The sequence below is a fragment of the Entamoeba histolytica genome, genomic scaffold (assembly GCF_000208925.1).
Source record: "Entamoeba histolytica HM-1:IMSS scf_1104750516819 genomic scaffold, whole genome shotgun sequence".
Lineage (NCBI taxonomy): Eukaryota > Evosea > Mastigamoebida > Endamoebidae > Entamoeba > Entamoeba histolytica.
The window spans coordinates 1-26,623 of NW_001915073.1; the positions used below are offsets into that span (position 1 = coordinate 1).

At 24.4% G+C, this 26,623-nt stretch overlaps 15 protein-coding genes and 1 pseudogene across 15 annotated transcripts, besides 5 other annotated features; 8 read left to right on the plus strand and 8 right to left on the minus strand.

Annotated features, from left to right (window-relative positions):
- Positions 1-291: a repeat region.
- A 1,443-nt stretch (positions 292-1,734) lies between these two features.
- On the plus strand, positions 1,735-2,499 carry EHI_036490 (surface antigen ariel1, putative; the record flags this gene model as incomplete). The annotated part of the gene is made up of 1 exon (XM_646482.2): positions 1,735-2,499. One exon carries the CDS (start codon positions 1,735-1,737, stop codon positions 2,497-2,499), a length of 765 nt encoding a protein of 254 aa, XP_651574.2.
- Positions 2,500-2,540: 41 nt separating this feature from the next.
- Positions 2,541-3,161: a repeat region.
- Positions 3,111-4,131: a repeat region.
- A 180-nt stretch (positions 4,132-4,311) lies between these two features.
- Positions 4,312-4,520: a repeat region.
- A 223-nt stretch (positions 4,521-4,743) lies between these two features.
- On the plus strand, positions 4,744-5,238 carry EHI_036500 (uncharacterized protein; the record flags this gene model as incomplete). The annotated part of the gene is made up of 1 exon (XM_646481.1): positions 4,744-5,238. The coding sequence occupies one exon, from the start codon at positions 4,744-4,746 to the stop codon at positions 5,236-5,238; it is 495 nt and encodes a 164-aa protein (XP_651573.1).
- A 72-nt stretch (positions 5,239-5,310) lies between these two features.
- On the plus strand, positions 5,311-6,633 carry EHI_036510 (uncharacterized protein; the record flags this gene model as incomplete). The annotated part of the gene is made up of 1 exon (XM_646480.2): positions 5,311-6,633. One exon carries the CDS (start codon positions 5,311-5,313, stop codon positions 6,631-6,633), a length of 1,323 nt encoding a protein of 440 aa, XP_651572.2.
- Positions 6,634-6,694: 61 nt separating this feature from the next.
- On the minus strand, positions 6,695-9,226 carry EHI_036520 (importin beta, putative; the record flags this gene model as incomplete). The annotated part of the gene is made up of 1 exon (XM_646479.1): positions 6,695-9,226. The coding sequence occupies one exon, from the start codon at positions 9,224-9,226 to the stop codon at positions 6,695-6,697; it is 2,532 nt and encodes an 843-aa protein (XP_651571.1).
- A 430-nt stretch (positions 9,227-9,656) lies between these two features.
- EHI_036530 (40S ribosomal protein S27a, putative) lies at positions 9,657-10,105 on the minus strand (the record flags this gene model as incomplete). Its single annotated transcript, XM_646478.2, has 1 exon — positions 9,657-10,105. One exon carries the CDS (start codon positions 10,103-10,105, stop codon positions 9,686-9,688), a length of 420 nt encoding a protein of 139 aa, XP_651570.1. The 3' UTR covers positions 9,657-9,685.
- A 186-nt stretch (positions 10,106-10,291) lies between these two features.
- On the minus strand, positions 10,292-11,131 carry EHI_036540 (uncharacterized protein; the record flags this gene model as incomplete). The annotated part of the gene is made up of 1 exon (XM_646477.2): positions 10,292-11,131. One exon carries the CDS (start codon positions 11,129-11,131, stop codon positions 10,292-10,294), a length of 840 nt encoding a protein of 279 aa, XP_651569.2.
- A 1,786-nt stretch (positions 11,132-12,917) lies between these two features.
- On the plus strand, positions 12,918-13,580 carry EHI_036550 (HAD hydrolase, family IA; the record flags this gene model as incomplete). Its single annotated transcript, XM_646476.2, has 1 exon — positions 12,918-13,580. The coding sequence occupies one exon, from the start codon at positions 12,918-12,920 to the stop codon at positions 13,578-13,580; it is 663 nt and encodes a 220-aa protein (XP_651568.2).
- A 65-nt stretch (positions 13,581-13,645) lies between these two features.
- On the plus strand, positions 13,646-13,964 carry EHI_036560 (uncharacterized protein; the record flags this gene model as incomplete). Its single annotated transcript, XM_001913977.1, has 2 exons — positions 13,646-13,851; positions 13,901-13,964. 2 exons carry the CDS (start codon positions 13,646-13,648, stop codon positions 13,962-13,964), a joined length of 270 nt encoding a protein of 89 aa, XP_001914012.1.
- A 147-nt stretch (positions 13,965-14,111) lies between these two features.
- On the plus strand, positions 14,112-15,333 carry EHI_036570 (uncharacterized protein; the record flags this gene model as incomplete). Its single annotated transcript, XM_646475.2, has 2 exons — positions 14,112-14,237; positions 14,308-15,333. 2 exons carry the CDS (start codon positions 14,112-14,114, stop codon positions 15,331-15,333), a joined length of 1,152 nt encoding a protein of 383 aa, XP_651567.2.
- Positions 15,334-15,515: 182 nt separating this feature from the next.
- On the minus strand, positions 15,516-15,827 carry EHI_036580 (uncharacterized protein; the record flags this gene model as incomplete). The annotated part of the gene is made up of 1 exon (XM_646474.1): positions 15,516-15,827. The coding sequence occupies one exon, from the start codon at positions 15,825-15,827 to the stop codon at positions 15,516-15,518; it is 312 nt and encodes a 103-aa protein (XP_651566.1).
- A 454-nt stretch (positions 15,828-16,281) lies between these two features.
- Positions 16,282-19,390, plus strand: EHI_036590 (uncharacterized protein; the record flags this gene model as incomplete). Its single annotated transcript, XM_646473.2, has 2 exons — positions 16,282-18,859; positions 18,906-19,390. The coding sequence occupies 2 exons, from the start codon at positions 16,282-16,284 to the stop codon at positions 19,388-19,390; spliced, it is 3,063 nt and encodes a 1,020-aa protein (XP_651565.2).
- Positions 19,391-19,538: 148 nt separating this feature from the next.
- Positions 19,539-20,060, plus strand: EHI_036600 (uncharacterized protein; the record flags this gene model as incomplete). Its single annotated transcript, XM_001913978.1, has 1 exon — positions 19,539-20,060. One exon carries the CDS (start codon positions 19,539-19,541, stop codon positions 20,058-20,060), a length of 522 nt encoding a protein of 173 aa, XP_001914013.1.
- A 173-nt stretch (positions 20,061-20,233) lies between these two features.
- EHI_036610 (uncharacterized protein) lies at positions 20,234-20,842 on the minus strand (the record flags this gene model as incomplete). The annotated part of the gene is made up of 1 exon (XM_001913979.1): positions 20,234-20,842. One exon carries the CDS (start codon positions 20,840-20,842, stop codon positions 20,234-20,236), a length of 609 nt encoding a protein of 202 aa, XP_001914014.1.
- A 76-nt stretch (positions 20,843-20,918) lies between these two features.
- Positions 20,919-21,460: a repeat region.
- Positions 21,461-21,937: 477 nt separating this feature from the next.
- Positions 21,938-23,710, minus strand: EHI_036620 (annotated as a pseudogene).
- A 1,210-nt stretch (positions 23,711-24,920) lies between these two features.
- EHI_036630 (uncharacterized protein) lies at positions 24,921-25,394 on the minus strand (the record flags this gene model as incomplete). Its single annotated transcript, XM_645199.2, has 1 exon — positions 24,921-25,394. The coding sequence occupies exon 1, from the start codon at positions 25,380-25,382 to the stop codon at positions 24,921-24,923; it is 462 nt and encodes a 153-aa protein (XP_650291.1). The 5' UTR covers positions 25,383-25,394.
- Positions 25,395-25,522: 128 nt separating this feature from the next.
- On the minus strand, positions 25,523-26,305 carry EHI_036640 (zinc finger domain containing protein; the record flags this gene model as incomplete). Its single annotated transcript, XM_646470.1, has 1 exon — positions 25,523-26,305. One exon carries the CDS (start codon positions 26,303-26,305, stop codon positions 25,523-25,525), a length of 783 nt encoding a protein of 260 aa, XP_651562.1.
- Positions 26,306-26,623: the final 318 nt, after the last annotated feature.

Here is a 26,623-nt window from a genome sequence, read left to right on the forward strand (position 1 = left end):
CTTATTTTATGAATGGAAGAAGGAATCATTTTATTACTACTGTATTACTTTGACTAATCTTCTTTTTAGTCTTACTTTGACTAATCTTCTTTTAGTCATACCCACACTTCAGTAGATTCTTATATTACATCCATGTAATATTCTACTGTATTCTCTTGCTGCACCCTTTGCAGCATTCCCTAATACATTCCTAATTCAAAAGCACCGTCATAACCAGATAATAACTGGGAGAGTCGAAGAATGAATTTGTACTAGGGTTTATGTGTGGTGTTTCAGACATGCCACCTTCGATCTCCTTTTGCTCCTAAAAAAATAAAAAAATAAAAAGTATGATAAATACAGAATATGTAAATATTTATGTTTATATTTTATTATCAATTGTATTCATTTTGTATGAAATATTAATGAAGTAGATTATTTGATGAATCATATTTATTTTTATTATTTTTAATCTTTTATTATTATGTTATTTATGTATCTTATTTCTATATATTTATTTCTCTGTTTATAATATGTATATCATTGTATTCTTCTTATTTTATTATTTTTATGTTTATATTATTTAGATTTTCTTATTTATATTCTTTTCTATTTAGATGTATTTGTTTATTCATCTTTATCATTTTTATATTATTATCATTTATATCTATTTTCAATTTATATTTATTCTCTTTTGATTTATATTAATATTAAATTTATCTTTTATACTTTGATTTTATTATTATATCATTGATTATCATTTCTATATTTATTTATCATTTATTCTTATTATTCTTTTGTTTTATATTCTATCTATGTCATATATTCATATCATTTTCATTTATATTTTATCACTTATTACATGTTATAATAATAACATAACACTTATGTTTGAATATATAATAAACATCATAATGAAATTATACACATAAATAATAAACATAAAAACGAATAAAAAATATTTTTCATTAATAAAACATTACTAATTATTTTACATAATTAAATTAGACACTGTTATTGAATAGTTCTAATTTTTAAAATAAAAACATACCATTTATTTCTTCTTTTCTTCTTTTAATATCTCTTTTCTTTTATTACTTTCTATATTCTTTCTTCTTCTACTTTCTTTTTATTCTTATACATCTTTATCTTCTTTTTCAATTATTTGCCTTTTTTTCGTTGCAGAGTTAGAAATAAACCATAAAGATATAATAAAGATAATACAAATATAATACAAACAACAAGTCTAATAAGAAAGAGACATAAAAGAATAAATAGAAATGATAAAGAAGAAAGATGTGAAAAGAAAATGAATAGAACAAATAATAATATGATAAGGAATACAACAAATGAGAATGAAAATAAAAATAACAATAATTTACAATTGAAGTGAAGATAAAATCGAAATAATAATATAATGATTAATTGGTTGTTTTCTAGTTAATTAATTTTGTAAAACGGAAATTATAAATAATAAACACTGATGATAATAAATATACAATAATACTTTATGGTTATGTTTATTTTTGTATTAAACTACAAAAATGAAAAATTTTAAATTAATAAAACATACCAATCTATTTATTAATATTGAGTCAAAATAGATAAAGAATAAAATCATGAAAGAAAATGAATATTGAATATTGAGTCTTGAAATAGAAAATAGAAGCATAAGAATAAAAATGATGAATAAAATGAATTGAAAAAATAAAGAAGGGAATATTTAAAGCGAATAACTGAACTAAATTTCATTCAATGATTACAATTATATTATTTATATTACTTGTTAATGCAACAGAGAGTATTATCAATAAAGAAGAAAGAAATACCGAAGTAATACACACACAAATAGAAACAAAAGAATCCCAAAGAATGTATAATGGAAATAATATACAATTTAAAAGTGAAGTTGTAAACCCAGTAACATCAACAACTGTATCACCAAAACAAGAAAAACCGGCAGTAGTACAACAAACACAAAATGGAGATGCTCAACCAGCACATGATGGAACTGCTCAAAATGCAAAAGAAACAACAGTAGTACAACCAACACAAAATGGAGCTGCTCAATCAACAAAAGATGGAGATGCTCAACAAACACATGATCATCAAGGAGAACAACACAATGAACATCAACCAATCCCAGAAAGACAACCACATCCTTACAATGAACATCAACCAATCCCAGAACAAAATCAACATCCATTTAATGAACATCAACTACCTTCGGATCAGACACCAGAAAAACAATACCACAATGAACATCAACCATTACCAGACAAACAAGAACCATCTGCACCACAAGATGGAAAGGATAATCAACAACCAAACAAAAAACCAGAAGATGGAAATGATAATCAACAAAAAGATGGAAATAAAGAAATAGATAATAAAACAACAAGTAGTTCAGATAGTTCAGACAATAAACAAGATGATGATAGAAATAATTATAACAATGATGATGGTACAACAAGTATGTTTATTATTCTTTGTGCTACAATCATTCTTTTATTCTTCTAATTGAACATCTTTGTTTTTATTATTATATTGTTTATCATATAAAATCCTTTTCCAATGCAATAAATACAACAAATTTTAATGCCATAGTTATTGTATAAATACTTTGTGTATTGTAAAGAAAACCAAACAAGATATAAAAATTCAATGTCATACAATAAAAGAATGAATTTCAATAACAATAAATTGAAAAGAAATAAAAATGATAATGATAAATGAAATACAAAGGAAAAATTGATTAGAAGACGAAAGATACAAATGAAAACAAATAAGAAACAAGATAAATACAATAATAATAAAGATTGCACCCATAACAAATATAAATGAATAACAATAAATGATATACAAGAAATAATAAAAAGAATAACAAGTGAATGGAAAAAGGAGAATAATCAGAAATACTTAAAAAATGTGAAGGTAAGAGGAAAAGATTGTATTATATTCAACAAGAAGTATATTCAATCAAAAAAGATAAATGAAAGAATCAAAGAAGAAAATAAAGAAAACAAAAGACATTGAAGAAAAAGACATTAAAATAATTGAAGAAGAAGTTAAAAACAAAAACACAAATAAAGAAATGAATGATAGATGGAAAATTACAAAGAATAATAAATAACAAACAAAACATAATAAAAATACAAGAATAAATACAACAAAATAAAGAAATAGAATTTTAATTGAAGTATTGTATTGTTTTGTAATTATTTGGTTAAATAAGAAATTATATAAGAAATGAAGAAATGAAGAAATTGAAAATATAATAAAAGTGTTAAACATTAATGTCAATAATGAAAATGAATATATTAAATATATTAAAATATCACATAAAATAAAAGAAAATACTAAACGGTACATTAAAGTGAAAGTAAATGATATAATAGAAGAGTAGAGTGTAATTCAATAATAAAAACATCATATTAAAGAATAGTTCTACAGAAATTGATGAAGAATATCTTAACATTCTCATCAATAAAGTAAAAGAAATGAAAGTAGAAAAATGTACAAATATTAATTACTATATTCAAAGAAAAGAAGCTAACGAATTAATAAGAGGAAATAATAATAGATGGATAATTTCAGGAAGCAGAATGCATGAAGTGCAAGATGATATGAATAATATTTCAATGTGTATGCACCTCTATCTCCAAAATAAAATAATAAGAGATAAATTTGATGAAATAAAAGAAATCCTAAAGAAAATGAATAGATTAGAAGATATAGTCAATGAAAATGGTACAGAATAAAGTGCATCATGAAATTAAAAGAATATGATGAATAAAGTATTAAAGTTAAAGCACTAGAAAGAATAAAATACCTAAAATATATGATGACAATGATAAAAGAAAGAATTAAATTCAATAAAAATGAAATAATAAGAATCAATACAAATAAAATCATGTTTAATTCTAACAAGAAAATTAGAATAAGGAAGAAACAAAAAATGAAATATACCCAAATAACGATATTACTTTAGAATAATGGAAATCATTATATGAAACACAGGTGATATTAAATAAAGAGAAATGGAAAATAAAACAAATCACCTCGTGGAATGAAAGATATATCAATTATGATAATGTCATTATAACATTAAATGAATTAAATTTAAGTATAATGAAAATAAATGTTTAGAAATACTCATTGACAGAATATAAATTCAATAAAAGAAAGACAAAGATAAAATTTAAGTAATAAACAAAAAGAATAAAACTAATCTTATAAATGATATGATTAATATTTCATATCAAAACAACAATGAAAATAAATAAAGAAAAGAAATAAATATAAAGAACAAAGAAAATAGAGAATAAGAGAGAATAATAAATACAGAAAATATTAAATTAATTAAAGAAATAAAAAATGAAAAATGACATTAAAAACATGATGAATGTAATTAAACATTGACTCCGTCATAACAACAATACTCTCTAGAGTTACTAGAAGAAGATTCTTTGATGAGATTAATTTCTGCTTATGTAAAAACAATAGAAATTAATTTTATTAATATTAATGAATTGGTTTTTTATTATTAAATTAGTATTAAAAAACCATAATAATTAATTATAAGAGTAATAATAATTATTATAAATAAAGAAATTAAAAAAATAACAGTGATGACTTTACTGCGTTATCTTAAGTAGGATTCTTTTATAGTTTCCAGTGATTTCAACTTTCACTTGAGTCTGAGTTATTCTTTTTATAAAACATACCTTTTTATTATTAATGAACTGTTCATTACCAATTTGAATGAAAAGACAAAAAGAAAATAAACAACAAGTTGTTTTCAACCAGTGTACATTAACGAAAATCGATGAAGATTGTTATAAAGTCACAAATATGAAAGGAAAATTATTACAAAAATTAGTTTCTGAAAGTAAATTTAAAACAATTAAAACGATTGTCTTTAAACCCCAGTGCATTAACAAAGACATTGCCGCTGCTTTAGTCCAAATGGGAAGAGCTGAAGGACAAGACGAGTTAAAGTTGTTTTATAATTCAAAAGTTATTGTATACAAACATCTTATTGAAAATGGTTATAAAGTACGTCCTATTAGTAATGAATTAATAGCCATTTGTGGGATTAATAATAAAGAACAAATACTGAAGGTTGTTAATTCAAAACAAACAATTGTTGAGAGTGTCTTTACACCAAATGAAGTAAATAAAGAAAATGATATTTCATTTATTGGGGTAGTACAACAGAATAATGTTGTTTTTGTTTCAGTTGAGCAACAAAGTTAAATTGAACTTCATTTAATAAAGAATGTTTTAAAACACACAAAAAAGTATAAAAAAAACTAAAAAATAAATAAAATGAAAAAGCAACTCCATGAAAGTATAGAAGAAAATAAAGAAGATGAATTTATGTATTTAATAGATGGTTTTACAATGACACCAAAATATCTTCTTAAGGGTTGTCAAAAACCACATCAGTTATATCTTCATCATACATGTTTGGAAAGCATTCCTCAAATATCAGAAGATACAGATATTAATATTTTGGAGAAATTTAATGAAAGGTTAGATGGATGTTCTGATGAAATACTTTCTCCATTCAAAACTCGAGGAATTTTATTATTAAAAATGAATGCAATTTGTCGAGGAAATACTCCAGTACAACTTCAAACCATCAAACTTCTTCAAGAATTATACCAAAAAGATATTCTTCCAATCATTCCATTAAAAACAAAAAGAAGTATTTGTAACAATACATATCATATTGCTGCTATAGGAAAAGTACTTATTGGAGAAGGGGAAGTTCTTTATAATAATGAAAGAAAAATGACATTTGAAGTATTTGAGAAATTACAAATTAAACCAATTAAAATGAAGACTCCTGAATATAAAGCATTTTTAGAAGGAAATGAAATGAATGTTTTAACAATGATTAATGGAAATACTCGAATATGGAATTGTTTTAATGCATTAGTTGTTGGAGTATTTTTGGGATTAATTGCAAATAACAAAATAACACAACCAGTAGACTCTTCATTTTTTAAACAATTCACTATGAAAGGACCTTCAAGACTATTTAATTTAACTAAAAAACTCTTTAGAGAAACAAAAGAAAATGAATATAAAGGAATTCATCAAATCCAAACAGATGCAACAGTTGTTGATTTCATTTGTTCATTTGGTAGAATACTTGAAATTTTAATTCTTAATAAAGAAATGACTGAAATAGAATTAAATAGTGTTAGAGATCAGTGTTTTGTTGTTCAAAGAAAAGAAGATATTGGTACATCAACACCATTATGGGGATGTGGAAGTTATAGTGGGATTATTGCATACCAAATTACAGGAGTTATTAAGGAATGTATTTTACTAGCAAAACGTTATTCCAATTTAGTTGATATTTCAATTTGTCTACCAGAAGAAAAGGAAGAAGAAAAAGAAGTTATAGAAAGTCCTTATGAAAATTGTTTAGTTCAATTAAAAACAAGAATTGATCAACTATGTAAAGTTATTGAAAATTATTATCTTGGTGTTATACAATTAGATAAAACAATAATAGAAAAAACACCAATAAATGACCTTTTTATTGAAATTAAATCTATAGAACCTTCAATATTAGTTGATTTTATTAAATATGGTGATATTGATAAACTTATTAATGAACATCATTTTAATTTTTAAATTAATTGAATAGGTTGAGTTTAATTTAAACAAAAGAAAGTCAATTAACTTTTGTTACCAATCATTGAAAAACACCTAATTTCTTTAATTTATTAACTAAAGAGTCAACATTAATTCTTAGGTCTTCTTCTTCAGTATTTGAATCACATGAACGAATAACTTCAAGAACAGATGGAGTGAATATTTTTTTAAATAACTCTTGGCTTTGACAAATAAAAGGTAATGACACAATTGTATCATAAAATGCACAAACAGCACTATAAATAATATCAGTATTTACATATCCACTACCACTACATATTACTTGATGAATACTTAATGTTAAATTAATTGGAACATCAATAAAATTAATTATAGTTTGATCTGATCCTTTGTACAATCTAGAATAACAAATAAGAATAGATTCCATCATACTTTCAAAGAATTCTGCACCATCTTCATTATAAAGATCTAATTTTAATCCAAGAAGGTTTTTAGTAATTTGACCTAATGCATTTAATATTACTGATGTATATCTTGAAAATCTATTAAAACCAATTCCAACAGCTAATCCAGAAATAGCTTTAATAATAGTAAATTTTACTTTAAAATTAAGTTGATTTGATTGTAAATCATTAAATAATTGTGTTAATAATTGTTCTACATAAGGTGACATTGCTGTTTTAATTGCAAGAGATAATTGTTCTATAGTAATACAACTTTCTTTAATCATTTCTGATTGACTAACTTCTTTCAAAGCAATTAATAATTTTTCTACAACTGGTCCTGTGAATACTTGGAATTGTTCTGCTAATACTGATGATACTGTAACTATTGCTTTCATTGCAGAATCAAATGTATCTGTATTAGCTAAATAACTAATTAAAATATTCATTGTTTGTTGAAGATTAATAGTGTTTGGATTTGATTGGATTTCTTCAGTTAATTCATCAATACAATCTCCCATAATTTGTATACAAATAGAAATAGCTTTCATATTACCTTGTTGTTGTAAAAGTTGAATAAATTGAATAATTGAATTAAATGTATTTAATATTAATGGTTTAGCATTTACTTTATACAAATTCCCAACAATTCTTTTTAATGATTGAAGTGATGTTCTTTGAATTAATTCATCATTCATTTGTACTAATTTAATTAATGTTGAATGAACTTGATTTACACTAGATGATAATGAATTTCCTTCTTCAACTGTTTTATAGATATAACCAATGAGTAAACATGATGAAATAATATATGACTTATTATTACTTGAAATAATATTAAGTGCAGTAGTAATTAATTGATTAATAATTTGTCCATTTAATAATTGTGGCATCATTTTTAATACTTTTATTAAAGCTTTAGAAGCAGCCATTTTAATTAACCCATTTTGAGAATTAGAATAAATTTGAACAATACTTGGAATATTTTGAACTATTAAATTCTTTAATGAACAACCTCCTTCAAGAATAGCTCCAAATAACATTAATGAAATATATTGTTGTGATAATTGATTTCCATTTAATGATTGTGTAATAGAATTTAATACATTAGATGAAAATGGATCATGTGCTACCATAGTCATATAAGTAACAATTTCTTGAGAAACATAAATAACACTATTTTGATCTTCTCCTTCATCATCATCTTCTTGAACTACTTCTTTAGCAAATCCATTAATAACTCTAACAATTTGAGGATATAATTTACTTATAGAAGTAATTAATATATTTTGTGATTTTCTTGTTTTAACAGTATCACTTTCAACTCTACCAATAGTACACCAAACATCATATACTTTTTTTACAATATCTTCACTTGATCCATATTTTTCAACTGTATTAACAAGAAAATTACATAATCTATCATTTTGACCAATAAGTTTTTCATATAAATTTTCTACAACAATTGAAAGAGTTTCTAACCTAATAGTTAATGCATTTTCACTAATATTTGTTTTAGTTGAATCAACAACAATATCAAAAAGAACATCAAAATTATTAAAAGAGAATGATCGATAATGATTTAACAAATTTTTAATCCCATTTAATCGTATTTCATAAAGATGTTCATTATTAATGTCAGTAACAAATCGTGGTAAAATTTTAGATAAATATACTGTCATTTTATATTCATCAATCTTTTCAAATAATAATGAACAAATATTAAGACATACTTTTTGTATAGTTATTGGAAATGAATCATTTGTTAAAACCTCTATTAAATCACTCCATTGAGATAATGGAATATCATATGATGCAACAATAGCAATAACTTCACTTAAAACAGAATGAACTTGTGAATCTGCTGAATTAAGAAGATTAAAAAGAACACCATGAATACCATTTTTAATATCAATAGTAAATGTATTCCATTGTGCTTTTTTATTTGAAGCTTTTTCAGGGTCTTTAGCTGTAAGACAATTTTTCATAAAAATTAAAATTTTCATTAATGTTGGTGGATTTTGAATAACTTTAGCGTCTTGTAAAAGGTCTATTACTGGTGGAAGAATTTCTGATAATGATCGATTAGATAATTCATTTATTTGGGAGGCTGTTTGTTGATTTTGTTGACCTACAATTAATTGAATAAGTACCTGACTTAAAGACATAAAACAATGTTAATTAGTTCATATAGAAGAACCCTAATTATCTCTTCAAAGAAAAACATATTAGACTAAAGAGTAGTATTATTACATCTCAATGAACAGAAAAAAACAAAATTTTTTATTAAAAGAACTTAATATTATTATTTATTCTAAAACAATAGTGATGGATATTTCTAGTACTCAACTTATGGATGAAGGCTTATTTAGTCAAAAATAAGATAGGATTCCCTTTGTTGAATACTTGAAAGATTGAAAGGATTGACAATCCTTTTTCCATACTTTCTTGTTTTCTCAAAGAAAAAACTAATAGAAAACAATTCAAAATATTTTTGTTGGAAATAAAAGGGTTTTTTATTAAAAAAAATAAAAGAAAGAATTAACAATTTAAAAGAAATAATAAAAAAAAGTTTTGTTTATTAATATAAATTAAAAGTTAAAAAAAAAAGTAAATCATCAAGTTACTCAATTGGTCTTTGGAATATGAGTATGGCATTTACCACAAGTAAGTCTGTCTTTGTGTTGAGCAAGGAAACAAGCTACTCCACATTTCTTATTGGCACAGCATTTTCTTAATCTTTCAACTTTACCAGCACTAGTAACATTATAATGAGTTAAACATGCGAGTTTAACTTTCTTATTAACGTGTTTCTTGTGTTTTGGTTTTGAAGTATCCTTCTTCTTTGATTTCTTGTTTTTACCTCCTTCAAGTCCACCCATTTCGAAGAGTGTTGAGTCAACAATAGCTTCATTATAACCAAGAACTTTGCATCCTGCAAGGAGTTTACCACAGCCAAGTCTGTTCATGAGCATACCAGCAGTTTCGTTGTCAGAAACAGTAACAGCTTCTACTTTACCAGAAATTCTCTTGACAATTATTTGCATAAGTGGACTGTTTCTTTTTGTGATGTTCAGTTCTTATTAAAAAATCAGGGTTTGTCTTTTCTTCTTTTTTTACCAATTTTTTCGGGATTTTACTTTTTTATATTTTTACTATTTTTTCTTATATTTTTATTAATCTTTTTCTTAAAATTATAATTTAAAATAACACAAATGATATTCTAAATAACATTATTGAAAAAATTCAAATAACATTTGATTCATTTCATCACACACAAATAATTCTGGTGTGACTGGGAGTGTTTGGATTATTACATTACACTTAGTAATAAATTGACACACCAAAAGATTGTCAGTGACAGTTTCTTCTTGTTTCAAAAGAATGTTATTCAACTGTGTGGTATGATGTTTAATAAGTATTTTAACAAAAGAGTCAATATGAAGATCATCAAGTAATGCCTCCTGATCTTTAGTTTCTATTCTCTCTTTAATACTTTTTTGAACAAACAAAATCATTTCAGCCACAAGACTTTGTTGTAGAGTCTTCAACAAATCAATGAGATTAACTTCTTTGACCTTAGCAAAGGCATTTATATGTAAGGATTGAACAAGTAAAAGTATACCCTCACAATATTCTTTAATTCTTTTTGATGGTTCTGTGATAATTGATTGAATTGTTGTTTCTTGGAGTACTGAGTCTCTTTTGTTTAATACAATACCCAGGTGTGTTGATAAAGAAATCAGTGCTGAACTTATTGAACGTGCAAACCATTCTGAGACTTTCTTTTCAACGATGCATTGAATTTGATTCATTTTTTCTTGTTTATTTAATTGTTTTGTTGTAATTTCTAGAACAAAGCATTGAGAAATTAAAGGAATAGATTGGTTAAAGAGACTAACACATAATTCTTGACTTTTTCTGGTTAATGCTCCAAACAGTTGTATTGTTTGTGCTGATTGACCTCTTTTAATTTCAAAATATTCATGTTCTTTCTCACTTGATTTAAGCGATATGAGATAGGTAATCCCCCCTATAATAATACTACCACCTACAGCTATCAAATTGTTCATATTGGATTAACAAAGTAAGATTTTGAAATTATGTCATAATTAAAAAATACTAAAAAAACTTTTATTTAATTTTTCTTCTTTTTGTTAATTTGATATATCTTGTATCAGTATATTTGAATGGTTTTATTGTTATTTCATTAGATATTTCATGTTATTATTCACTATATCTTTTATCATTATTTCATATTGAATTATAATGTCTTATTATTTGATTGTTTTTTACTATTCTTTATTGACTAGTCTGTATATTGTAACTATTATTGGAATTCCTTTTATTTTTATTCTATTAATTTGTCTTATTTTATCTTTGGTGTATTTTATCCATTTTTATTTTATTAATAAATATTAGTTTTATCTTTTTATCATTAATATTTATCATTCGTCTTATCATTTATTATTTTTATTTTGTTTTTATCATGTTCATTCGTATTGTTGTTATTTTATATTTACAAATATTACATCATTTTATTTCTTATTTAATGTAATTATTGATTTGTTTATTTAATACAAATAGATTATTTTCTTTCTTTAATTTAAATTCTTTATACTCATATTTCTTTTTATATTCATATTCTTCATTATTTTATTTATTATTTTCTTATCATTTCATTATCATTATCATTCTATTATTTGATTATTCATTTTCATTTATTACTATATTTCATTCTATTTATTCTTTAATTAATTTAATAATATAGTTGAATTATTCTTATTTTTTATAATTTAATTTATTTCATTACATCCATTGTTATTATTTCTTTTATCACATAATTTATACAATCTCCATATTTTCAATTTTTTATTTTTATTCTTTTTGTCATCTCTTCTATTTTATTATCTTCTATTTATATTATTTTATTATTCTAATTACTTCAATTGTATATTTATTTCTTAATGAAATTATTCTCTTATTTATTCCTTATTAATGTATATTTTATCTTCAATTGTTGTTTTATAATTGATATTTGATTATTGTATCTTCTTTTATAATATGTTATTCAAATTTATATAATTTAGTGTTTGTCAAAGTATACCAAATGAAGCATATATGATTATCTAATTTACTTCAATGTTATTTCTATTGTTGTAATTTAAATTATTTTCATTCATTTTATTGTTGTTTAGTTTATATTTTATTTTATTATTCATTTTCATTATATTTGAAGATACGCCTGATATTTGTATGAAATAGAATCATCTAAAAATTGAAATTCATTCATACTATCATTGATGTAATATTAATTTTATAATTATCAAAAATATTTATTGATATTTAATTCAGTCTCTATTCATTTATTTACTTTGTTGTTAGTTTGATGCATTACTTCAATTACTTTCTTTCAATCACACATGGTTTTTAATCATTAATGTATAAAGTATGTTTTACGTTATATGAATCAATATCAATACCATTTAATCATATGATATTACATTTTATTTGATTATAAACAACAATAGAGAGAATCATCTTGTAATATCCATAATTCTAATTTTACATATTCTTATTCATTACTGAATGTATATCCAATCTAAATACACTATTTACTACACATACATTCAATTAAATGACATACTACATTATTAATATTAAAATATTTCAATGAATATATTAGCCATTAATATTTCGCAGAATCATATGTATTATTTATATATTAGAATATGTTATTCCTTCTTTTCTGTTTTAGATTCTGTTTCTTGCCTTCTTTTATTTTCATTTTATAAAATAAATCATAATAAAAAAGCCTTTTGGGATTTGCTTATAACTAAAATTATTCAGTTGTAACATATGAAAGTGGCGATATTTGATTTTGATGGAACAATTGTATATTCTGAAACACTATGGATTGATACATTTGACCAATTTGAAATAAAATTCAAACTACCAAGAACACCAAAAGAAGTAAGAGCACATCAAATGACACAGTCTGTACTTAACCTTGCCAAGTTGTATTACACAACCTATGAAAGTATAAGACAACAATACAAAAGTGCAGAGGAACTTGCTTCTTATTTTAATGAGAAAACTGAAAAGAAAGTGTATTGCAAACAGCCGATAGAGGGGGTTTGTGGATTTATTGAAAAATTACAAAAAAACAATATTCCTATTATCATTGCTTCTTCAGGTAGAAAAGAACATATTGACAAATACCTTAAACAATGGAATATTAAAGTTAACGATATTGTCACAGGAGTTGATGTTGTTCATCCTAAACCATCTGCTGATATTTATTTCGAAGCAATGAAAAGAAGTGGAAAAACAATTAATCCAAATGAATGTTTTGTATTTGAAGACAACCCAATACCTGCAATAAATGCCCATCAAGCAGGATTTAAAGTATGTATGATTAAGTATAATAATAATTCTATTTTTCAAGAATCATTTGACTTTGCAGATATTATTATAACGAACTACCTTGGAATTAAAGAAACATTAATTGAAGAAGAGTAATTTCTTTTTGCTTTACTATTTTATTGTTGAAAAATAAAAGAAAAGAAACTTTAAATTAGAATTACATGAGCCTATATGATAATATCAAATTTGTTGTCTTAGAAGGAGCAGTTTCATCGGATGAGCCAGATGTCTCTGGTGAATATTTACATAACTCACCAATATTCAACTATCCTGTAGCTAACAAAACAAAAACAATTTTAGAAGGAGAAAAGGGAATAAAAGAGTTAAGAGCAGGATATCTTTCATATTGGAATCTCATTAATCAAAAGTTTGTTTTCTGGTAATTCTTAATCATAACGACAAAAGTAAAATATTAGGAAAAGAGAAGCAGATAACAACTACTTTATTAAAAACGAAGCAAGGATAAAAGAACTTAAATAAATTCTTTGTATTTTCTTCAATTTTTCCATTTCATTTCTGAACAAAATCCCTAAATAAAAATTAATTGACTTTTTATGTATTTGAAATGTGATTTTTTTTATTGATAAATAAAAAAAAAGAGATTCATTTGAAACAATTCTGGAGATAATGGATCAAATAGAACAAGCTATTAGTACTATCAAAAATGAGTATATCAATGCGAGTTCAATTGAAGATATTGTTGAGATATTGAAACGTACAATTATGATACTTGATGATATGAATAAAAATAATGTTTGTTGTATTTCTACTGGAATAAGATTTAAAGATTATACAATGTTAAATAATAATAATAATATATCAGAAAATAACAGAGAAAGAACAATTTGATATAATGATTCAAGATATTCTTAATTTGACTAGTAAAAAGAAAAGTACATTATATCTTGTTAAAAATGTTGTAACGGAAAAACTAAGCAAAGAAATTAAAAAACGCTATGATATAACTGAAGAAGACATTAAAACTATGAAAGAACTATACAACCACAATGACTCAGACAATATATTATCTGTTGAAGAAATTGCTAAACGAATTAATGAAATGAGTCAAGAAGATTTTGAAACATTTATTGAATTAGAAAAAGGAAGAATAAATGAAAAAACTATTTGTAAAGCTGTTCAAAATGAGTTAATTGAATCAAAAGAACGAGCGGTCTACATTAGAATTGGGTTTCAACAAACATTTACTTCACTTGAAGTAAAGAAAGTTGAAGGGTTAGTTTCAAAAATTAATAAAAAAGTATCAACACAAAATGTATTGAAAGGAACAGGAATTAAAATGAGACTATCAGCTGAGTTAAGAGACATTGGGATTTATAGTCATTTAGAACAATTAAACAAATGGACAAAAACAAAAGGAGCTGATTTAATATTTGATTCAACCTGTGATAAATATGAAACATTGATGAACACTGTCAGTGGAAAGAAACGATTAATGTATATTGTTGAAACAAATGATAATAATGTTTTTGGTACATTTAATGGAATGAGTCTGAATAATTATGGAGACAAAATTACAAATGACACAAAACATTTCATGTTCTCTATTATTAATCCAAGTAAAACAGAACCATTAATGTTTTCTATGAAACTAAAAGTAATAGACAGTTTATGTATTGATTCCAAAGATGGAAAAATAATTACATCATTAGGATGTTGCACTCTTGTTGCAGATACAGATGATGATAATCCTAATGTAGCAGGAACAATTGATGGACATTTTGGAGAATACTATAAAGATAAAAAAGGGTATGGAGCAAAAATATTTGATGGGAAAGTAAATCCACAAGTATTTAATGTGAAAAAATTGTTGGTGCTTGAAATGAAATGATTAGTAATTTTCTTATTTTGGATTTTAATCTTAAAAGAAAGTAAAAAAAAAGAATGAAAATAAAGAAATAAAGTTAAAGAATGAAACGAAATATTAAAAAACCCTAAAAATTAACAAAACGAAAAGAGAAAAAAAGTGATTTTAAGGTAGTGAAACATCAATTACATTTAATGATACAGTGATTACTTCTTCGCATTAAGAAGATATGGATTGATAGACAATAATCTTTGGTTATACAAGCAATCAAACAACCATTGTTGCGACAAAACAGGAACACCCCATCTTATGGCATGTTTTGTTTTCTCACTTGCTGGGTTTGTGGATAACAAAAAAGTCACTGATCTACATTCCATATCTTCCATATATACCCCTCCACATAATTCAATCATACTTTTTAATAACTCTCTGGCTTCATTAGTATATCCACTTACACAAATAACATATCCAGACAAAAACGATAAGGGTCTATTTACTTCACCACAAGTCATGCTCATTACGTTAGACAACTAATTTTTTCTAGTACTTTTTTTTTCCTTAAATACCAATACCCCTGTCTTTTCACCAATGAACTCAATGCTCTTTTGATGGTATATTTTACTATTGTTTAATAATTGCTTGTTACTATATTTTTATAGAATCTGGTTTGGTATAATTCCTTTTTGATTTTTAAATGAAACACAAAAATAACTTACTGAAACAGAAATATCATTTCTTTCATTTTCAACTCGAACCTTTCTTCATTTGTGAGTCAAGTATATATTTTTAGCTACTTTTTCTATTTATAGAATGATGATAATTTTAGGAAGAACTTAGAAATTTTTATAGAGATTTCGGAAACTTTATAAAAACAATAATATAAATTAATGGAATATATAACCAATTTAAATAAAAAATTGTTATTCTTCAAAAAGAGAAAAAGAAGAAAAAAACTGAAAATAATTTTTACAAATGCAAATGGAAAAGAGAGAGAAAGGTGTTTCTGAAGAAGAGATTAGTGGGTATGATTGTAGTGAGAGTGTTGATTCATTGAAAAAGAGTAAAGAGATGTTAACTCTTTTAATGAAAGATATAATGTGGAGATCAAATCAACGAGATATAATTACATCAGAAGAGTATAGACATTATAATATTCAAATAGCACTAAATCATCCCATTTCTTCTAATACTCTTTTCTTACCAAATGAAAGTAGAAAACATTCATTGGACCAACCAGATATCCTTCTTAAAGATTATTTATCGGGAAATTTATCTTCATATGATTCTACAATGAGTAATAACACAAAAGAACTTCTTTCATTAATACCTTCTTTACAACCACCTCCCTCTCAAATTAGATTCATTATCCATACATCAACAAATCATCTTCCAACACATACATTTTCACTTACATCTCATTATTATGACCTTGTTAATCAAACTCTTTTTCCTTATCCTTTATTATCTCAACAACAACATAAAATTATTCATTCTCATATTCCAATATTTAGTGATCTTAAGGTTTCAGAAAATCCGTTTGTTAAGAAAAAATATCATCTTATTCCTACATTATCCCCATCTAATGTAATTGATTGGGTTGTAGAAATTACTGGAAAGGATTTTCTTCAAAGAAGGTATTTATTTCTATGTTCATTAAAAGAATTAAAATTAAATGATTATACTTCCATTGCTTTAACCTCCCTAGATAAACCAAACCTAACACGTCGTTGTATTATTTTCTCAGACTTAGCTGAACTCAACATGTTAAATCTTCAAACATTATTTGCCAAATTAGTAACAATAACACCTGAAAATGTATTTATTTTCATCAAATTCATTTTTACTAATGATAAATTCATTCAAACACGACAAGAATATATGACAATGGGTATTATTGATTCGGGATTAGATGAAGACGAAGAAATATCAGAAGAAGAAGGAAAAAGAAAAGTAACGAAAAAGTCAAGAAAAAAAGCAAAGAAGACAAAAAGTAAAAAAATAATAGAAGATAAAAAGAGAATTGAACGACAAAAAGAACGAGAAAAACGATTAAATGAATTTAAGAAGAAAGAAGAAGAAAATGAAGATTATTCATTAACATTAGTTTGTAAAGAATGTCAAATTAAAACAGAGAAATTTTTAAATGACTTACATGAAATGAAAGAAAATGAAAGTCCTATTAAACAAATGATTGAACATCAAGATTGGTATCATTTTGTTAATGTTGCTATTGAATTATTACATCCTTCAATGGTTAAAAAAAGAAAAGAAGAATGTAATGAAGTTCTTGAAGAATTAATACAAAACGTTTCTATGATATTTTATCATCCTAAAATAATGAACTTAATTATTTGTTGTTATTCTATCATTAAAAAAAATGATTGTGAAATTCATCTTAAAAGAAGAGCAACAATATTAATTGCATTATTATTAGATTATATAGACACACCTAAAGGAGTGTTAGTTAGAGCTAAAAATTATTTAAATAAAACAATGCAAGAAATTAATGAACTAATACCTAACTCTGAAATGATAATTGATACTTCATTTATTAATGAAGATTATTCAATATTCATTCAACAAGTTAGTCAAATAACTGACGAAATACTTAAAGCAAAAATTATATTAACTACATTAATAAATACATTAAATAAAAATATTTCTTCTTTTGATAAATTCTTTCAATCTTGTAGTGAATTAATTCCATTAATTCCATTACCAGTATTTGTATGTAAACAAATGGTAGGAAATGTAGTTCTAAATATGAATAATATGAACCAAATTGTTTCATTAATTAAAGTAGGAATAATATCAATTGGTACTGTTTTAAAACACTTTATTCAACCAACATTAAAACATCTTATTATAAATAAAGACAAAGAAAGGATGATGATTATTATGAAAATGATTACTAATTTAATGAAATTAACAAATACTAATGGAGGAAAAATTTGGAATATTAAAATGTCAGAAATAATTTTTGAAGAAAGTGTTTATGGATTAGAAGTATTAAATGAAAATGAAGTTCAAGAAGTCTTTGATGAATCATTTGGAGGAAATCTTAATGAATTTATGAATATTCATCCAGAGTTAGTTAATAAATTAATTAAAAAACAATATAAAACAAAAATTGTTTCAGGACTATGTAAGAAACCAAACAACATTTGTAAAGGGGAAGGATTAGAAAAAGAGTATTTAATAAAATGTTCATTTCCAACTCTTTCATTAATATTAAATGTGATTTCAATTGAAAAATGTATTGATGCATTAATGTATGTTATGTTAATACACACATATTCATTTAATCAATTTAAAGAATTTATAAAAAGTATTGAACCAATTACTTTTCAATCAGAGAGATTTAAAACAATTTCATTATCATTATTATTCTTTGTTGTACAACATCCAAATCAAAAGAAAGATTTTAATGCATTTATTCAAAGTCAATTAGCTCAATGGTATGTAAATACTTATTCTATTGGAATTGAATGTTCAGCAAATACAATTGATGGATTTTTTCAAATACTTCATCAATTAATTATGTATCATAGTTTGTTAAGACTTCTTAAATAAGAAAATGATATTAACAATTATAGATAATCTTGAAATTGTTCAGACTGTAATTTCATTTCTTTCTTTACCAATTTTTGCTAAAGAAGAAATAGGAATAATAAATGATATTATTCTTGATTTGTGTAAAAATAGTAAGTCATTAAATGAAGTTAATAGTCTTATTAATGGATTACAAATGTGTTTATTAAAGTTTAATCAACCATTATCTACAACAGATTTACAATTACTTAATATAGTAATTGAAACAACTTCACAAATATTTTCTAAATCATTACAATTTAATGATGGAAATGATTCTCTTAAATCTTTTAAACAATTTATAGACACTTCATCTATTCCATTCTCTTTAAAAAGATATTTATCTTCTCAACTTCCTGTCCTTGAGCAATTTAATATATTACCACCTCAATTCGTTGAATCAAAATATTATACAAAGAAACAACCAACATATTCAAATCTAATTGGTCTACCTACTATTGTTCATTTTAAGTATCCTACAGTAAAATAAAGAACAAATAAATTATGTAGAATTGTTAGATAACAAAGAGTAATTCATATTTTTGATTGATTTGTTGAATGGTTTATTCTTTTGGTTTATCAAAAACAAAGAAAAATTGAAACTCATCTTAAAAAGTTATTTTGTTTTCCAATAAATTATGGTTAAGTTTCTTATTCATCATAACATTGAAGGAAATATTATTTATCTGTCACAATTTTATCAAACTAACATTCAGGCAAGAAAATTAGAAGCATTAATGGAAATTATTACAGCCCATTTAAAAAGTGATATTGAAAGAGAAGGAAGTGTAAATGGAGATTCAATGAGATTTTCAACATATTGTATTGAAAGTCAAGAATATTCTAATTCTTCATTAAAATCTCTTCAAGAAGAGTTTGAAGGAATTCAAATTATTTATTGTGAAGTTGGTGGAATTATTATTACACTTGGTCTTCATGACTATGACTCAGTGTTTGCATCTCAAAATTTCCTTAATAATTGGGTGTTAGTTCTTCGTAAATTATATAAGACAAATACATTATCAAATATTTATGAAAGAATGGACGAACTATTAGCTCATCTTGATAAATTTTTACCTTTAGGTGATATGACTTTAGTTAATCAAAGTTATTTAGAATATCTAAAAAGTGAAGCAACAAATTTAACACGTGCAATGTGAGTTAATTTAATGGTTATTCTTCTTTTATTTTGCTTTGTGTTTCTTGTATTGATGGTGAAATCAAAATATCCCAAAGAATAAAAATAAGTGGTATATGAATAAGATGGTAAATAATGGAATAGTCTAAAGGAAAGATTCCTTTAATAATCTATAGAAATGTTACTAAAGAAATACTAAGTAATAATGAAAGATAAAATACAAACTAAAAACAATTGATTGAGAAGTATAACTAATGAAATAATTTTATAGAATTTATTTTGTAATGTAATTAAGAAATATAATGATATTGAAATAATGGGAAGAAGTAGAATTATATCAGAATCTACAAAAGAATAAATAATTTGGAATATATTATTTCCTATTAAACATCCTAAATATCCAAAACAATTTAATTTGGTATTAAGAAAAATAAATGTTATTATTGTAAATCCTCCTAAAATTACTGTAACTACTTTACACAAATCAACTAATTCTGAAGGCATTTCAAATGCATATACTGGAACAAGTGAAAGATAAACTAAAGACATTAAGAATATTGATGGAATAATTCTTATTCTTTTATATGACAATGGAGTTAATATTAGTAATATAATTGAGATAAATAAACAAATCACCGCATTATAAAGATTAACTTTTAATGTTAAAAAATCTAAATAAGTATCTGGTGGGTTTTGTTTTACTTCTTTTATAAAATTAATCATTCTGACCATTTTAAATTCATTCCGTTGTGTTACATTTTGTTCTAATAACGAAAGATTAATCAAATCATTAATCTTTTCCATTTATCTTTATTTATGTTTTTTTAAGTTTTTTGTTATTCTTTTTTAATTTTATTAATAAATTTATAGAAGGAGTTTGAAGGTGGCATGTTTGAAACACCACATACAAACCCTAGTACAAATTCATTCTTCGACTCTCCCACTTATTATCTGGTTAGGACGGGTCTTTGAATTTGGAATGTATTTGGTAATGCTGCAAAGGGTGCAGCAAGAGAATACAGTAGAATATTACATGGATGTAATATAAGAATCTACTGAAGTGTGGGTATGACTAAAAGAAGATTAGTCAAAGTAAGACTAAAAGAAAATTAGTCAAAGTAATACAGTAGTAATAAAATGATTCCTTCTTCCATTCATAAAATAAGAAAAATGAAATTCCTTAAAATTAAGGCAGAAAACAAACAAAGGCTTAAAAAGAAGAAATAAGCAGAAGAAGTTTGAAAAACCTTAATCGGAAAAATAAAGCAAAGAAGTGCTTTCCTCATTTTGCAAGAAAAACATAAAGAATAGGTTCAACAAAGAGATTACTCTTTTTTAATAAGCTCAGGGATGGGATTAGTCTCCCCTGAGCTAGGAAGAATAGATGAAAATTCTATTAATACTTAATTAACTAATTTTTATTAATAAATTTATAGAATACCTCTTTATTGTTATTTTTTTGGTTTGTTCAATGCAATAAGTCTTTTTGTACTTTACATACCACTATTTTTAAAATAGTAATAGAGAAGTATATAGTTTCTGAAAGTGGTGAAAGTGTTTTGTATTTGAACTTACTAATTTAATGTTTTTATTTGAAATTATATTGCTTGTTTACTTCCAATTATTGTCATATAAATATCTTTTATTTTAAACTATAAAGATAAAATACTATTCAAAACATTATGTTTATTTGATTATATCATATTGTGTTATTAATGACATTTGATTTTTTATTCTATTTACATTGTCTTAATAGATGAAGAAATAGTTGTATGATATTAACATAAAATGAACCAATAATTAACTATTACTTTTTATTGAATTAATTCATAACTCAAAATTATTGAATAACAAGTGTATAATCAATTCATATCATCCCTATTAGTATTTAACATATTCATTGTTTTACGTTTCTTCCTATAATAACCCATATGTTATCTGCATTTCTAACAGTTGTTAGTCTATGTGCTACAATAATTGTTGTTCTTCCTTTAGATGCTTTTTCAAATGCTTCTTGTACAATCTTTTCACTTTGTGTATCAAGTGCTGATGTAGCTTCATCAAGAAGAAGATTAGATTGTTTTCGAATCAATGCACATGTAATGACAATTCTTTGTTTCTTTCCTCCTGATAATAATGCTCCTTTTTCTCCAATTAGTGTGTCATATCCTTCTGCAAGTTTAGAAACAAATTCATGTGCATTTGCCATTTTAGCACATTCAATCATCTCGTCTTTACTTAGTGTTTCTCATTCTTTAGCTCCAAGCATAATATTTCTCCAATTGTTCCTGCAAATAACACTGATTCTTGTCCAACTAATCCTATTTGATTTCTTAACCATTTGATATTCAATTCTCGTATGTCTTTTCCATCTAATGTTACCCTTCCACCATTTGGCTCATAATTTCTTTGGACTAATTGAATGGTAGTTGACTTTCCACATCCTGATGCTCCAACTAATGCAATTGTTTCTCCTTTCTTAATTTCAAGGTTAAATCCTTTTAATACACGATGAGATAGTCTTGTTGGATAAACAAATTAAACATCATCAAATTGAATATTCCCATTACACTCACTTTGACATTCACCTCCAATAGACTGACAATCAATATCTGGGATTCTATCAATTGTTGTAAATATTTTATAAAGTAAAGTTTGTATCTAAAAGAGCAAATTTAATTGTCTTGCAATCATTGATAATGTTTGAGAAGCAAATAGTACTGACATGAACACCATTAATACATCCACAGCAAATACACCTTTACTTCCTCCTTTTCCTCTAATGACTAATGAACCATACCAACTTCCAAGTGCATATGATGCAATCATGAAAAATGTAATAACTGAAAATCCTAATCCAAGACATTGTCCTTTAATTCCATTAAAATGTTCATTTTGTTTTATTTTTTCTTCATACTCTTCAATAAATTCATATTCTTGATTTAATGATTGAACTGTTCTAATATTTCCTATTGTCTCTTCTGTAATATCATCAGCTGCTCCAAACACATTTAATGCTTTTGTTTCATATTGCATTCCAACCATTTAGAATATTGTAAAGACAAGGATGAAAATGGAACAGTTGCTAACACAACTAATGCAAAATCCCAACATTTTTTTAAATTCAATAACACAGCCTGTAATAACCATTGAACTTATTTGAAAAATCATTCCAAATTTTGGACCAATTCCATCTTGATAATTTTTAATATTTATTGCTATTCTTGCTGTCAATTCTCCTGATTCTTGAAAATCATACAATATTGCATCTTGTCTTAATAATGACTTGAAATATAATCTTCTCGGTTTAATTCCTTCTCTTTGAGAAACTACAAACAATGAAAATGTTCTCAGAAAACTCAACACCATACTTATCACTCCAAAATATACTATCTTCACAACTACTTTATTCACTGACTCTTTTACTCCTTCAACAATCATGTGATTAACTTCTTCATCTATTATTGTATTATCATCAGCAGTAAAAATATAACTATTAACTATGTCAACCATCAAAAGTATCATGAGTTGATACATTACTCCATTTCCTAATGAACTTATGAGTCCAACTAGTATTAAAATCATGTCAATCCAATCAGAATATTTGAAAAGTTTTATTACACTAACTTTTTCTTCTATATCTTGCAATTTTCTTCTTTGCAGAAATCTCATTAGGATCAGGTGTTACATTGACTATATTAAATGTATCTGCTGGTTCATTTGTCAAGTGAATGACTCAGATATATTTTAAATAGAATTTATAAACATTGAACCATATTATTAGATATTATAATCTTCTTGTTATATTATTTTCTTCATTTTCTTTCTTATGTATTATTTAGTATTATGAATAATATTCTATAAACAAAATGGTTATTATTATTTATTATTTTCTATTATATTAATCTCTTCTTCTTAAATTTTCTTTATTCTTTTTCTTTCATTCTTCATTTCTTCTACTCTCTTTACTCCATTTTCTATTTTATTTATTTCATTCATTTCTTTTATTCTTTTATTCTCTTATTCTTTATCATCATTTTATATTCATTTTATATTATTCAATGTTAGTCAATTGAAATTAATTAGAAAATTATTAAAATACTTGTTTCATTCAATTAAAACAAGTACTTTATTTTATTTTGAACTAAATATCAAATTCAATACTTAAATTATCTTTTATTTCTTCTTTCTTCATTATTTAATGTTGTGTTATTCATTATTCTTTTATTCATTTAATTTAGTTATTTTTAATATCTGATTCATCTTCTTTGTTTCTGTTCTTAATTCTTATTTATTTTTCTATTATCCATTTCATTATCTCTATTTCTTTTATACACAAGGCTTTCTATTTGTTTTCTTTATAAATTCTGATTGTTATGTTTATCATAAATCTACCTCTTTATTGTATATTATTCTTTCATTATTTATTAAGATTAATAGTGTTTGTTATTCTTTAATCCACTATTTAATCATTTGGTAGTTACTTTCCCATTAATTCATAATCTGACAACTTCTTCAAAAATTGTTTATGAGTGTTTTGTTCATCTCATGATTTTATTTCATTAATTTATTTGTTTGATTACCAATTAAATCATTCACATATTTTCATTCTTTTTAAACTACTCAAATAAATTTGATTCTGTGAATATATTTAAATTATTTAACACCATTATTTCATCTCTTTTTATTCGTTTGATTACTTTATTTTTATGCTGAAAGTATTTAGTTGTTATGTGGTGTTATGTTAATTTATAATGTCTTTTGTTCTTTTAAAACTTCACTCTTTTTGTCGTTTAATCATTTCATTGATTTTTAATTTTTTCTATTCATTTCTCATAATAAAAACATTAATATATATTAATTAATGAGTCAATTCAACACTTTATTCCATTTGAGCAATGAAATTCTTTTGTAAAGAAGACGTATAAAGAACAACATCAACGCTTTTTAATTCCTTTGTAGATTCATTCTCTAGAATATATCCTTCCATAACAAGTGAATTTCTTTTTAAACTTTCAGTTGGATTGATATATACCACAAAACTACTTCCAATGTTCTCTTTAACTTTACTCAAATATTCTAATTGTTGCTCAGTTAAATCTTTGCTTCCTCCACAGACATACATCCCAACACAATAACAATTCTGTCCAAATACGTCTTTTGTTATTTTTAATTTTCCTTCTCCAGACTTTGGGGTACTTCCAGTTATTTCAACAATTGATTCATCATTAACAACTCCATACATTCTTCCACCACAATGTGTTTGATTATTAAATGAAGAGTGTGTATTTCTGAAGTGTTTAAGAATATTTAAAACAACGCATTGTTCAATTCTGATTGACATTTTGTTTTTGTCAAGGGTTTTTGAGATTTTTATTTCATAACAAATTTATTATTTACTTATTATCAATTTTACTATTTCTTTCTGTCTTTTGAGAAGTGATATGAGAAATTATCAATAATAATGAAAAGAATGCAATTAAATTATGTGTCTTTATTACCAATGAAATAAACAACAACCATAAAAACAACTAGTAGAACCATTAATCCAAACAAAATTAAAAGAGTACTTCCAGAGATTTTGTTCTTCTTTCCTAATGTTTGAATAAAATTCTTTCCAATAGAAGACATTTCTTTTTTCTTATTTCCATGGTCATCTTCATCACTACTCACATCAAATTCTATAGTTGGTGCAACCTCATTATTTTCACTACCTTCTATCTTTTCATCTTTACGTTTTAAACTAGTAATTTCTTGTTGGACATATTCAACATTATCTTGTTCTTCTTTTTCTTGTGGTGGTTGTTCTACTTCCTTTGGAGTTTCATTCAGTAAAACTGCTGCAGTCATATCTATTTCTTCTTCATGTTTAGGAGGGTTTAATTCAAGAAATGGTTGAAGATAAGACTTACCAGCAAATGTAGAGATTAATTGGTCTTTGATTTGATTTGGAATGTCTTGTTGTGTGAAAATTGGTTGATTGCATTTAGGACATTTAACCTCTTCTATTGATTGATCGAACAAAGAAATTAAGCAGTCTTTGTGAAACACACAAAAACAAGGTAAACGTACAGTTTCTTTTGATGCTAATTCAGTACTGCAAATTATACAATTATTCACTTCCTCACGATTTTCTTCTACATATTCCCGATATTTACAAACAGTACAGTTGATATGGTTTTTGAATATACATTCAATGCAAATGTGTTTTTTGTGATGGACACAATACAAATCAGTTGGTTTTTTACATTCAAAACAAATTCCCATTTATGTTTTGTTCAACAAAATTTAATTTAAAGTTTTATTTTTTTTTTATTTTGAAAATTCTTTTTTTTTATTTTTAAAGAGAATTTATCAAAGAAGAATAAAAAATCAAAAAATAAATATATCTTCATTTAGATTGTATGAATAATAAGAAATGATTATTTCAATTTATTCATTATGTTTTAATTATAATTTACGTTATTTTATATTAAGAGAGAATTAAATGATTTAATTTCTAATATAATATCAAAAATGAAAAAGTAAAAAATTAAATCTTTCATAACTTAGATGATTAATGTTTGTAATATCTTGAGAAAGTAT